At 36.9% G+C, this 11,372-nt stretch overlaps 3 protein-coding genes and 1 non-coding gene across 5 annotated transcripts in view; 2 read left to right on the top strand and 2 right to left on the bottom strand.

The window, feature by feature from the left end:
* The window catches only part of LOC132105679 (cryptochrome-1-like), a 140,310-nt gene that overhangs the window by 9,474 nt on the left and 119,464 nt on the right, over positions 1-11,372 (top strand). The window contains exons 9-14 of one of the 2 annotated variants that reach the window (XR_009423977.1): positions 209-411; positions 653-760; positions 906-989; positions 1,109-1,186; positions 1,274-1,384; positions 1,576-2,334. Coding sequence is in view for 1 of the 2 variants with exons in the window: in XM_059510976.1 (XP_059366959.1) it covers positions 209-411; positions 653-760; positions 906-989; positions 1,109-1,186; positions 1,274-1,377 (577 nt within the window). In the remaining variant the exon portion in view is untranslated. Of the gene's footprint in view, positions 1-208; positions 412-652; positions 761-905; positions 990-1,108; positions 1,187-1,273; positions 1,385-1,575; positions 2,335-10,385; positions 10,397-11,372 lie in introns of those variants that run through there. The other variant, XM_059510976.1, reaches the window with a different exon arrangement.
* Positions 3,069-3,156, bottom strand: trnay-gua (transfer RNA tyrosine (anticodon GUA)). Its single transcript is given in 2 exon segments — positions 3,069-3,104; positions 3,120-3,156. It is a non-coding gene; the product is annotated as a tRNA-Tyr (tRNA).
* tnnt2c (troponin T2c, cardiac) lies at positions 4,888-6,646 on the top strand. Its single transcript, XM_059510979.1, has one exon. It carries the CDS (start codon positions 4,955-4,957, stop codon positions 5,792-5,794), a length of 840 nt encoding a protein of 279 aa, XP_059366962.1. The 5' UTR covers positions 4,888-4,954; the 3' UTR covers positions 5,795-6,646.
* On the bottom strand, positions 6,755-10,208 carry LOC132105681 (uridylate-specific endoribonuclease C-like). The gene is made up of 7 exons (XM_059510978.1): positions 10,081-10,208; positions 9,025-9,124; positions 8,779-8,890; positions 8,483-8,604; positions 7,828-7,940; positions 7,473-7,626; positions 6,755-7,365 (listed from the first exon to the last, which is right to left on the bottom strand). Exons 1-7 carry the CDS (start codon positions 10,089-10,091, stop codon positions 7,105-7,107), a joined length of 873 nt encoding a protein of 290 aa, XP_059366961.1. The 5' UTR covers positions 10,092-10,208; the 3' UTR covers positions 6,755-7,104.

An 11,372-nucleotide genomic window follows, 5' to 3' on the forward strand; every position in this document is an offset into this window, starting at 1 on the left:
GGAACTCTACAGCGAAAACAAAGAACATTTAAATGATTATTAAAAATACCTTTAAAAAACACTGAAGTAACATTAAAGTAGAGATTTTAACTTGCATTTAATATGCTTTCAAATCACATTTGTTAATGTAATTTGATGTGGACACCAAAATGGGACATCTCGACTTTGACCCATGTATATAAAATCTACTCTCTTTTATCTGCTGAAGGCGATATTTGCCAGTGTTAAGGGGATTCCCAGCAAAGTATATCTACGACCCCTGGATTGCTCCTGAAAGCATCCAGAAAGCAGCCAAATGTATAATTGGTGTACACTACCCCAAACCCATGGTGCATCACGCGGAGGCAAGCCGCCTCAACATAGAGCGTATGAAACAGATCTACCAGCAGCTGTCCTGCTACCGTGGCCTGGGTAAGACAAAAACTATGGGAAAAGACTGCAACATTTCTTGACAGCTAAAGACTTAAACCTACAAAAAAATAAATGTGATTAATTCTTATAAACTTACAGGCTTCTGGATATTGAGGGCTGATTTTTGAAAGGAGTTTTGTAAATTGTGTTTGATTGGATGCCTGGATTAGCAGAAAAATTGCACAGAATCTGGATTGAACAAGTCTGTGTTCTTCTCTGACTGATGCCTCTCTCCCTACAGGGCTGTTGGCAATGGTGCCATCGAACCCTAATGGCAATAATGACAATTCCACAACCATAAATGGTTTCCAAACAGGAGATGTGACCAAGGACATCAGTGCACCTTCAGGTTTGGACACTCCCTAACTTCCCTATATTGTATACTTGCTACACTGTATTAGTCATGTCTTTTGGTTTCAATTAAAAATTAAACTGTAAATTAACTAATTATAACATACCACTATATCTGATAGATTTGTTTTAATTAATCTCAGGCTATTCTCAAGATGAATGGCATGGCAGAACGATGGTTTACTCACAAGGAGACCACCAAACAAGCAGCATCATGCCACCGCAAGGTATGAATGCCACGCCAATGACACATCAGTACCTGCAATAATCAGCAATCTGTCATTAAATCTCAGGAGTATTGTTATTTTTCTATATGCAAAACTTGTCATGATTGTTTATCTTGCAGGTTTTTCAGGCAACACTAGTAGCACAATGTGCTACAGGCAAGAATCACAGCAGATATCTGGTGCTGCTGTACAGCCAGGTAATGACCTCCACATTTAAGCAGAGGGCCGTCTAATGTCATACAGATTTTCAAGTCAGCATTATAATTTTTAAATGTCATTGTCAGGACGAGGGCTTCACAGCAGCACCTTCCAGACATCTGGAAAACGACACAGCGAGGAGTCTGGACCTGCCACAGGCTCAAAAGTCCAGAGGCTGAGCAGCTCCTAAACATCAGGTCTGTCAATAGATGTGTGGGGAAAATAAAATGTTTGTGTGTGTATATATACATATATACATATATATATATATATATATATATATATATATAATTAATAAAATAACCTTTTTTTCAAGTGTTTCTGTTTTTCTTTCTGTCACATTCGTATACCTAATGAAGCATCATTGGTATTTTCTTGTGTTTTTCAGAAATGGTCGATGCAAAGTGGTCAGCAAGACTTCGCAGAGGCCTGTTTTGTTTTGTTTTGTTTTCGCACCTTTCTCGAGTTGTTACGTTTTGCATTTCTACAGAGGAAACCAAAATCCCACTGACGGGAGCGATTGAAGGGAGTGCATGATTCTCTATAAGCACATCAACACATACCACTTCGAAAACAATCAGACTGTACATTATCACCGGGACTTCACCCCAAGCAGTCAGCAACATCCTGACAACATTGGAATTACGTTGTGGCTCTGAGATCTGCACAGCTGCAATATTGTGTCAACGTTGGGCTCATGTTTGTACTGTTTGGGACTTAATTTTTGTGTATATAAGGATTTGAAAAATACTCACATACAAAATGTAAATATTTAACATTGTATGTGCTTTCTCTATTTCATGTAGTTATAGACCCATTGATATATTTTTGATATAAAGAATTATTGTCAATCAATTTTACTCTCTTCTTTATGAAAACATTTTAAAACATTTGTAGACTGTCCATGCAGTACATTACTAAGCCTCTCCTCGGGCTGCTTGCTTGCACTATGTTTTTCTTGATTTCTCCTTTGCATGCTTGTTCTCTCTGTCTCTACCACAAATGTTTGTGATCTGTTATTTTTCAGACTGGCACCTGTCTTGTACACCTTCTCAGTCCCCGTTTACTCCTCCTCTCTATCTGGGTGTCTCTTCATTGCTGTAAACAGTGTTTCTCATCCTCTTACATTGTGCTTGTTTAATAAAGTGTAAATGTAAATGTTGTCTCGCTCATTTACTTAGTACTTACGGGATGCTGTTCTGTCACGCCGTCTGCTGAAATTTCTTTGGTGACTGATGCCGATTCCACTAAACCGCATAGCTGATGACATAAACAAATAAATGATATATATTTGAATTGGTATATAATTAATATATATATATATATATATATATATATATATATATATATATATATATATATATATATATATATATATATATGAAAATGAATATTGTGAAAAGGTTCAATATTGAAGACAGCTGGTGCCACAGTATTTTTTGTATTAGTAACCTCTGTCCGTGAACAATAATGACTGGACATATTATGCTGATGTGTGAAATGCAAGAAGGTAAAAATCGTTTAGTCACAGAATCATATCTGTCTATGTCCACACGATGGCGCTGTTCATGCGATTTGCTTACTCACGTTAACGTTTAAGCTGTGGCAACAAAATAAATACTACATGTGGGAACGTATATAATACAGTTATTTTTTTTTTTAAATGATAAGACCTCTATAACCTTTAAACATCATGGTAGGTAGGCTATCCATATATTTTAACCTATCTGAGGAAAAATTGTTTTAGTTCACGTTGTATAATCTTTTGAAGTAATGAATAGCTTTATTTACATCTATTTGCTTTCTTAAACATAACCCTGCAGTTTGAGTTATTAACAGCTTATAATAATGTATTTCCAGACTTAACAGTTGCAAAAATTCTCCTTCGAGCCGGATTCGAACCAGCGACCTAAGGATTACAATGAAACCCCGCTACAGTCCTCCGCTCTACCAACTGAGCTATCGAAGGGATAGATCACGTAAGATGATAGCGTTCTATAAAATCATCAATTAAATTAGTGAAATCATTTATTTCGGAGCACACCTTTTTTTAAGTATTAGAAGTAACGTATAATCAAAAGAAGGTGTTGCTTTCTGCTTGCATTTCCAACCCGTTCTTTAGAATAATCTGGTGTTGCTTTCTGCTTGCATTTCCCACCCGTTTTTTAGAATAATCTATCTGAAAAATTAAAAAATCAAAGCATTTAATGCTGGATAAAACATTTTAATCTTCGAGTACAATTAGTACACTCAAGAGAACGTAACGTTAAGTACAAAACACAAGGATAACGTTACCGTTATACTGTATAGTATGAGCGAGACATATTTCTAATACATACATAAAATTATAATCTATTTTTTTTTTATATCAGTGGCATTTTAGATTTTAAATGTGATATTGTGGATGTTTTGTGTATTATTATTATTATTATTATTTTTTGTCCGTTGTATTGTCTGTTTTTGGATCTCCTTTGGACCAAGTTTGATGATGATGATTATGTATATACTACAGAGGATAGTATAGCTACCGAAACTGTTGATTGGTTATTTGGGGGTGCAGTCAATCGTCACCAACACTGGGCCCCTGTTGTTAGATGCAGCTGGCCCTTGCTTCGTCTGACCAATCGGGAATCTGGTTTAAATAAGACCTCCACCTGTCACTCACAAACATGCTTTGCCCCTCAATAAAAGGATACAGTGAGACCATAAAGACTATTTATAATCAAACAAGGGAGGAAGAGGGTCATAATTATCTTTCATTCTTGAGGTATTACTCATCCCGACTATTATTAATGGAGGAATTTACTAAAGGACATAAGAGCAGATCACACTGGGTATGTGTAAAACAGACATAGCTACTTAAGTGCATATAAGTGCACTTTTTATGAATTCACAATGATGTTACACTAAAACCAGCATTAATAAGGTGGAGACATTCTGATGCCGCAGTATTATCTGGTTGTCTTGGAGGAATCAGACCTGTGGCGGAACACACACACACACACACACACTTTTTTAAAGGCTTTTCACCTGCATCCCACATTGCATATCTAACAGGAAATTTGCATGACTTAGTGTTTTTTTTAACCAAATTAATGACGGTTGTTCTACAAGATACCAATGGTAGAGCTGAAATGTTAATACATAAATAGTTGTATAGATGCCACTAAACACTTGTCTGTCTTTGTCTGTTATCCCTCTGTCTTCCATCATCGGGTTCCATTCATTGTCTCAGGGGTGGGGTACAAAATTCTCTGCATCATTTTGGAATACTGAAATAGAAATGGAATTAACGAGAGTTCTTTGAACTCAAAATTGACACAAAGACATTGTTTATGCTCAAAGCAATGGATAGAATGAAACCATTGATGCTAGCCAATTAAGTCAATGCCTAAATATTAGTGGTTATTTAATCTAATCTAAATCAAACATGGTGTGAAAGATGATCCCTACCATGCACATGTGTGAGGGTGCATCTGTTTTGAGTCTGAAATAGGCTCATCATACCACAAAGGTTTAAGGGTGACAGAGTCAAAGGTTAGAGGTCAGGGTCTGAGTATAGGACAAGACAAGGCCCTACAAGGTAGAAAATAGATCCTAGGTGCATCTGTTCAAAAAGGCTACCCAACAGCCACTTTGTAGATGTCACAGGGAGAGGGAGGACCCTATAAAACCACCAGGCATCCACGGAGATCATCTAAGTCCATTTAGGATCTGTAGTCGTGCCTCAGTGATCCCCTCTTCGCAAAACACTCAGAAAGAGCACCATGTGTGACACAGAGGAGTTTGTGGAGGAGTTTGAGGAAGAACAGGAGGAGGTGAATGAAGAGGAAGAGGAGGAGGTTGAAGAAGAGGCTGAGGAGGAAGAAGAGGCTGAAGAAGATAAAACGGAGGAGATAGAGGATGAGAAAGAGGAAGAATATGAGAAAGAGGCAGAGGAGGACACCAAACCAAGGCCCAAGATGTTTGTTCCCAACATTATGGCACCAAAGCTGCCCGAAGGAGAGAAGGTTGACTTTGATGACATCCACCGGAAGCGTGCAGAGAAGGACTTCAATGAATTGCAGAATCTCATTCAGCTGCACTTCTCCACCAGGCAGAAGGAAGAGGATGATCTCGTGGCTTTGAAGAACCGTATTGAGCGGCGTCGGGCTGATCGTGCTGAGCAGCTGCGCAGCAGAGCAGAGCGTGATCGAGAAAGGCAGGCACGTTTTGCTGAGGAAAGAGCTCGGCGTGAAGAGGAGGCTGCCAAACTGCGAGCTGAGGAGGATGCCAGGAAAAAGAAGATCCTTTCTAACAAGGGCTATGGTGGCTACCTGCAAAAGGTCGATCAGAAGAAGGGCAAGAGGTTGACTGAGCGCGAGAAGAAGACCAAATGTCTGATGGAGCGCCGCAAACCGCTCAACATCGATCATCTCAACCAGGAGAAGCTTGGTGAGAAAGCCCTTGACCTTTGGAAGTGGCTCAGTCAACTGTATGCTGAGAAGTTTGAGCTGGCAGAAAAGTTAAAGAGGCAGAAGTATGACATCAATGTTCTGCGGAACCGCGTTATTGACCATCAAAGGGGAACTAAGACAACCAAGACCACCAGGAAGTCATGGAAATAAATGAATCAGATTGACACATACAATGACACAAAACAGAGCCAAAAAGATTTGCTGGAATCACAGTATCGCATTGAACTTCCTAGGACATTGTTTCTGTTTTTATTTATTTTGATCAAAAAATGCTCCTAATGTCACACTTATTCATTTAACATTTTATCTTACATGTAATGGGTTTTATGGTGTTATTTTTTGTTTTGTTTCACATGATCTGAAGTCTTGATCTCATGCTGTAAACCTTTTAAAAGTAATATTTTTCTTCATGCACGAGATATTACAATATGCAGTAGAAATGCTAATCAAAATGTTTTGCTTATATTTGAATGTGTTTTTTTTTTTTTGCTAAAACAGCAATTTAATTTTGGAAAAGATGCACATGCATCTTAACTTGAAAGACTCAAAGACTGCTTTTCTACAATAACTAAACAATCTGCAAAAGCTCTTGCAAAAATTACAAATAAGAAATTATTTCAAATGTGGAATTAAGCACTGGAATAAACAATAAAGCAAGCTATTAATAAACAAATACATCAAGATGTTATGAGGTATGAATGAAAAATGTCTTTATTGTAACAAACATAAAGGCACATACTGTAACAGCAGTGTTTTAGCACAAAAATTAAATTATCCCAATTATTTATGTGAAGATTATTTTTTATGCATTACAGTTCCCAGGATGAGATATTTTTCATCTATGATGTCCCATTTTCCAAATTCCACTCCATCTAGTGCAGATGAGTGCCTAAGCCATTCAAAAACGACAATCCTTTGACAGTGAGTGATGATGGCTTAAGTCTCATAAAATAAAATACACTTAAGTGTTTCATTCCTGATTTGTAACTTGCTTGAGTAACACACACAAAAAAACTTTATTTCTAAAAGCTTGCAGGAGTTAGATTGGGTCTATGCAAAACTTCTATGCATAAATCAATGTTAGCATAGAGTAAAAAAAAAAACTGAAACTAAGTTAGTACATATTGCAAAATAGCTGTTTATATAGTTGATAGACTAAACACACATTTCTAAGCAATTTAAGGCTCAAACAACTTTAAGGGCCTGACCGCAAACTGACGAGTTTCAATTATTTGGCACATAACTGTATCATTATGCAAAATTTTATAGCAGTACGAACTAGATTCCTTCCAAAATGGACCGATCATTTGTAATCTGACAAAGTTTAAAACATTGGTCACATATATTTCCCACTAATAGTTCAAGCTGTAAAGTGATTATTTGGATTATCAAGCCCACTTTGTCCAAGTTAGCCTCTTTTTTTTTTCAAAATCGTGCTAGGTTCGACCTTGCAGTAAGATCTAAAAATCCCGGTTGTTGCTGCTGATCATTTTGGGATATGAAGTCCCAATGGAGCGCCCAAATCTGTACACCACAATCTCAAGGAGGTACTCATCCACCTTCACTGTAACCTTGGTCACACGCTCATTAGACAGAAAGAAGACAATAGTAAAGAGAGCCACCTCGAACTCTGGGCTGACCCCAATGAAACAACTGCCCACCGGCTTCACCAGGCCATTCCAGCTGAACTGCAGGTTCAAGACGTGATCATCCTCGTCCGGCTGTGAAATTGGGCCAAACGTAAACATTGGAAGTAATGCACACAAAGCTATATTAATTTGGTCATTTAATATTTCGTTTATCAAATCAATTAAAAATGATGAAATACCGTGTCTTTGTTACTTCTGGCCTTATATCCTTTGTAGTCCACATGATTGTTTTTCTCCTGGTGGTAAAACTGGACCCAGTTGTGGAGGCCCATGATCTCTTTACCTTGTTTGGTTTCACCAACAAAAACATGCTCAAATCCACAGGAATCTTCACTGCCTCAGAGACAAGTGGAAAGTGGCCGATCAATAAAAACTTCTAAATGTATAAATTCTAAACATATAAATAAGCATATAAGCTTTAAGCAATAAGATGTTAAAGGCTTTTAACATCTTGTATGTCAGTTACTAATATAACAAACCCAGTTCAGGTTATGTGATGTATGCCAGCCTTTTCAAAGGAGGATTATAACTCACCCTCCATTTTTGTCCCTGCGATAGAGCTTAAACCAGATGTCATAGAGCTGGCTCTTAAACTGAGACGGACCAGACTGGGCTAGACCTTTGCGCACTAAATACCTGTGGGCACACTGCAAAGACAAAACTTTTCAGAACATGATGGAAAGAATATAATATATCTCTTCACTTGTACAGTTTCTTCATGTATTTGCAGAATGTCATCTTTACACATTATTGTAACAGTCTCCTCCTTGAACCAACATCCTTGTACTACAAAGCTCATTTGCACATTTGTCTCACATGCCAATATTCACTATCCACTTCCCATTCAAACTATCCATTCCCATGAAACCATAATTTACCACATTTTGCAAGTTAATAAAAAATAATAAAATTTTAAAAAAATCACATTTAATAAAGAAATAAATGTTTTAAATGTGCTTTAACAAGTGCTTACTTTAATATTTATATTCATAAAATATTTATTAAAACAGCTAAATGTTTTGGTAGTTTTAGCATTAGTTACTTTCCAACTCTGATCAGGTACCTCTGTCAATCACACAGTCAATAGCAGACATACTTCAAGTTCTTTAAGTTGCTCAATTTCTACAAGTGCAAACATGACATTACTAAATAGCAAAGCAAAAACAGCGATCGGTGAGCGATTAGATACCTTCATGACCTCTGTCTTGAGAATAGCATCCAGGAAAAGATGATTTTCCTGAAGCTCCTCTTTTGTCACATGCTCAGTCACTCCTGTAGACATCTCATAATTGTCCAACAGATCTATGAAATCTGAAAAGAGACAAAGTAAACAAACACTCTTGCCATACATTGCATCACATCAGTAATTAACGAAAACTAAAAAACAGATTTTTTTTTGTACATTAAAGTATAGGGATGCAATTAAAAACATGCTATTAAACACATTATTACATGTTAGTATAGAAATGGCCTAAAGCTACTCACGAGCATAAGTATCCACGCTTTTGAGCTTCTTTTCATCAACATATGAGAAAAGAGGAGCTCTAGCGCTATCCCTGGCATTACTACTTCCTTCAGCTACAAAGCCAGCCTTGCCCTGTGAGAAAAATGCACTATAAATGACTGATTGATAAAGTCACCTGCAATCACGTATGAGGAAAATATTAATGTATTTACTTATTCATATATGTATTCTATTCTTCACACATGACTCCTCTCCCAACCACCTACCTGTAGGTTGATTTTATAGTCTTTTCCAGGTTTCATGCGGTTCACATCCAGCTTCCACAGTTCATTCAGCACATCTGAGAGCTCCTGATTGATGCCTTGTCTGCAGATGAGACAGCATGACTTTAAACGTATCAAATCAGTCACGTCTGGATGTATCGCCCAGTTAAGACAGCAATAATAACAACAATAACTGTAGTAACTACTGTAATTGTTATTAATGCTACCATGGCTATTTTTAAGTGTTATTTATTTAATCTCTACCTATCTAGTCAATGACAAAAGTTCAAAGGTTATTCGAGATGATAAAAAAAGAGTCTAGTTTACAAGTATCACATAATTTCTATAATAAACACTTTAATCGAGCCGCTATATATGATTCGATTCTCTCTAAACCGGAAGTTAATTTGACACTTGATAGTTCACCTGTGCTTTGTATTCACAGCTAAAGGTTTGAGCAGCAGCGGAAGCCCAGAAGATTAGCGTTAGATGTAAAACATGACACACATCTCATGCCCATATGAGTCACCCTAACATGAAAACACACAACACAACAACTGGTTGTCAAGTTCAGTTCCGTTTACAGAACACAGGTTTACGGAAAAATCCTTAGAGAGTTACGAGTTCCCCGCATCTGGAAACTGTCTCACAGAGTTTTTAAATGTGGCATCACCTCCACTTCAAAGAAAACTCTCATGTACAACTAAAACAACAAATTCAGTACGACAATAACGGCAAAAAAAAAGAATATATTTAACGTTAAACGAAGCTTTATAAAGAATATAATTGTGCACATCCGTTTATTAACCTTCTGGAAGTTTATTTTAATACGTACCGAATGTTATACCGGTTTGCGCGTGAAAACTAACGTCAAGTTAAAAACACTGCATCTTGATTCGATCATATTTACATTTTTGGCGAAAGCATAGTCATTATGATTTTAAAACCACGATAAATGCCCCTAAGTAATAGTTATTGTCAACGCAACTTTTTGACGCGGCTGATCTAAAGCACAAAACGGAAAGACCGTTAAACATCTGTCAACAGAAATTTTCTCACCCTCTGGCCATATTCGCAGGTTAATCCACTTTGTGGTTCAATCAAAACACGTTTAGTCACTCACGCGATGAAAAGCTGGTATTTGGCAAGTGTGTTTACGCTATGCCAAGCCTTTTGATCGATAGGCGAATCTGACCAATGAGAGCGGCACACAGTAACGAACTCTCGTTCCTGATTGGTTGGTTTAACCAAAGGGCGAGGCATGAGAACAAGGAACTAGGGCGTGACAATTATCAGAGCCATTATTCAACAGGTCAGTATAGCTGCAAACGTTTGGGGAAAAAAGTGATACAAATCTCAGCCAGAAATCGTCAATTCTTTAACATTTAGTTTGCACACACACACACAAAAGAAAGATTTAAGAAAAAAATACAAAAGTCATTAGTACAGTGTATGATTGAATGGTTATAATAACCTCATTAAAGAAAATCATTATGTGTTCTACAGTGACTGGAATCACTTGATTAAACCATTTTTGTTTTAAGAATAGTTGAAACTGGGAGTGTTGTTTCAATCCCATATGTTTTCTGTTTATCTTCAGAGCACAAAATTAAGATTTACCATATAGATTATTCAATATTTATGTGAATATAAGCCTAAATAAATCTGTTAATCATTTGTGTCTCTTGTCTCTTATGTTTGGTTCAGTGAATGGACAAAACTGATGTGAGACTATTCTTATATCTTATCACCATTTGTGCTTGGATTTTTCATTCCAAGAACAGAAGTCTTATGACTTTGGTACAACATGTGCATAAATAAGTGATGACAGAGTCTCCAAGGTAAAAGGGAACCAGATGCTTTGTTCTTTTGTAATTAATGACTGTTTACTTGTCTTCAGTAAGCTTGTTTTTTACTTAGACTAGTATTATATTTTTTGTGTGATATTGAAGTTGGTACATTGAATTCTCAGCTGTGACAAGTCTGAAAATTTCTCAGTATTGAGTAGCATTTTATAACATGAAAACGTTAATTATTGCTTCTAACCATAAAACAAGTATCCACCCATCTGCCTTTTCCAGTCCTGATGTGACTGTGCCACAGATTTAACATATACAAAGATTAGCTTCTGGGTTTCAAAATGCAGTTTGTTTTTAGTAAATGTCAAGATCAATGCAAGTATCTGGCGAGTACGGTCTAACTGAGACCGTAGAAACACTTTCTAGGGCACTGGAATGTGTGCTGCAGTAAAAGTTTAAGAAAAGCTTTCAGATGGAACAATACGCGTAAGGGTTATAAAATCACACTCTGGAAACATTCCCTCAGTCTTTTTGTGTTTGTAAACCATTTTT

The sequence above is a fragment of the Carassius carassius genome, chromosome 26 (genome assembly GCF_963082965.1).
Source record: "Carassius carassius chromosome 26, fCarCar2.1, whole genome shotgun sequence".
Taxonomy (NCBI): domain Eukaryota; kingdom Metazoa; phylum Chordata; class Actinopteri; order Cypriniformes; family Cyprinidae; genus Carassius; species Carassius carassius.

Excerpts from the sequence above, each read along its gene's own strand:
- tnnt2c (XM_059510979.1), top strand. The coding sequence starts at position 4,955 with ATGTGTGACACAGAGGAGTTTGTGGAGGAGTTTGAGGAAGAACAGGAG.
- LOC132105681 (XM_059510978.1), bottom strand. Across the intron at positions 8,891-9,024 it reads ACTATAAAATCAACCTACAG|GGCAAGGCTGGCTTTGTAGC; the intron begins GTAGGTGGTTGG and ends TTTTTCTCACAG. Across the intron at positions 7,627-7,827 it reads CGCAGGGACAAAAATGGAGG|TGAAGATTCCTGTGGATTTG; the intron begins GTGAGTTATAAT and ends TCTCTGAGGCAG.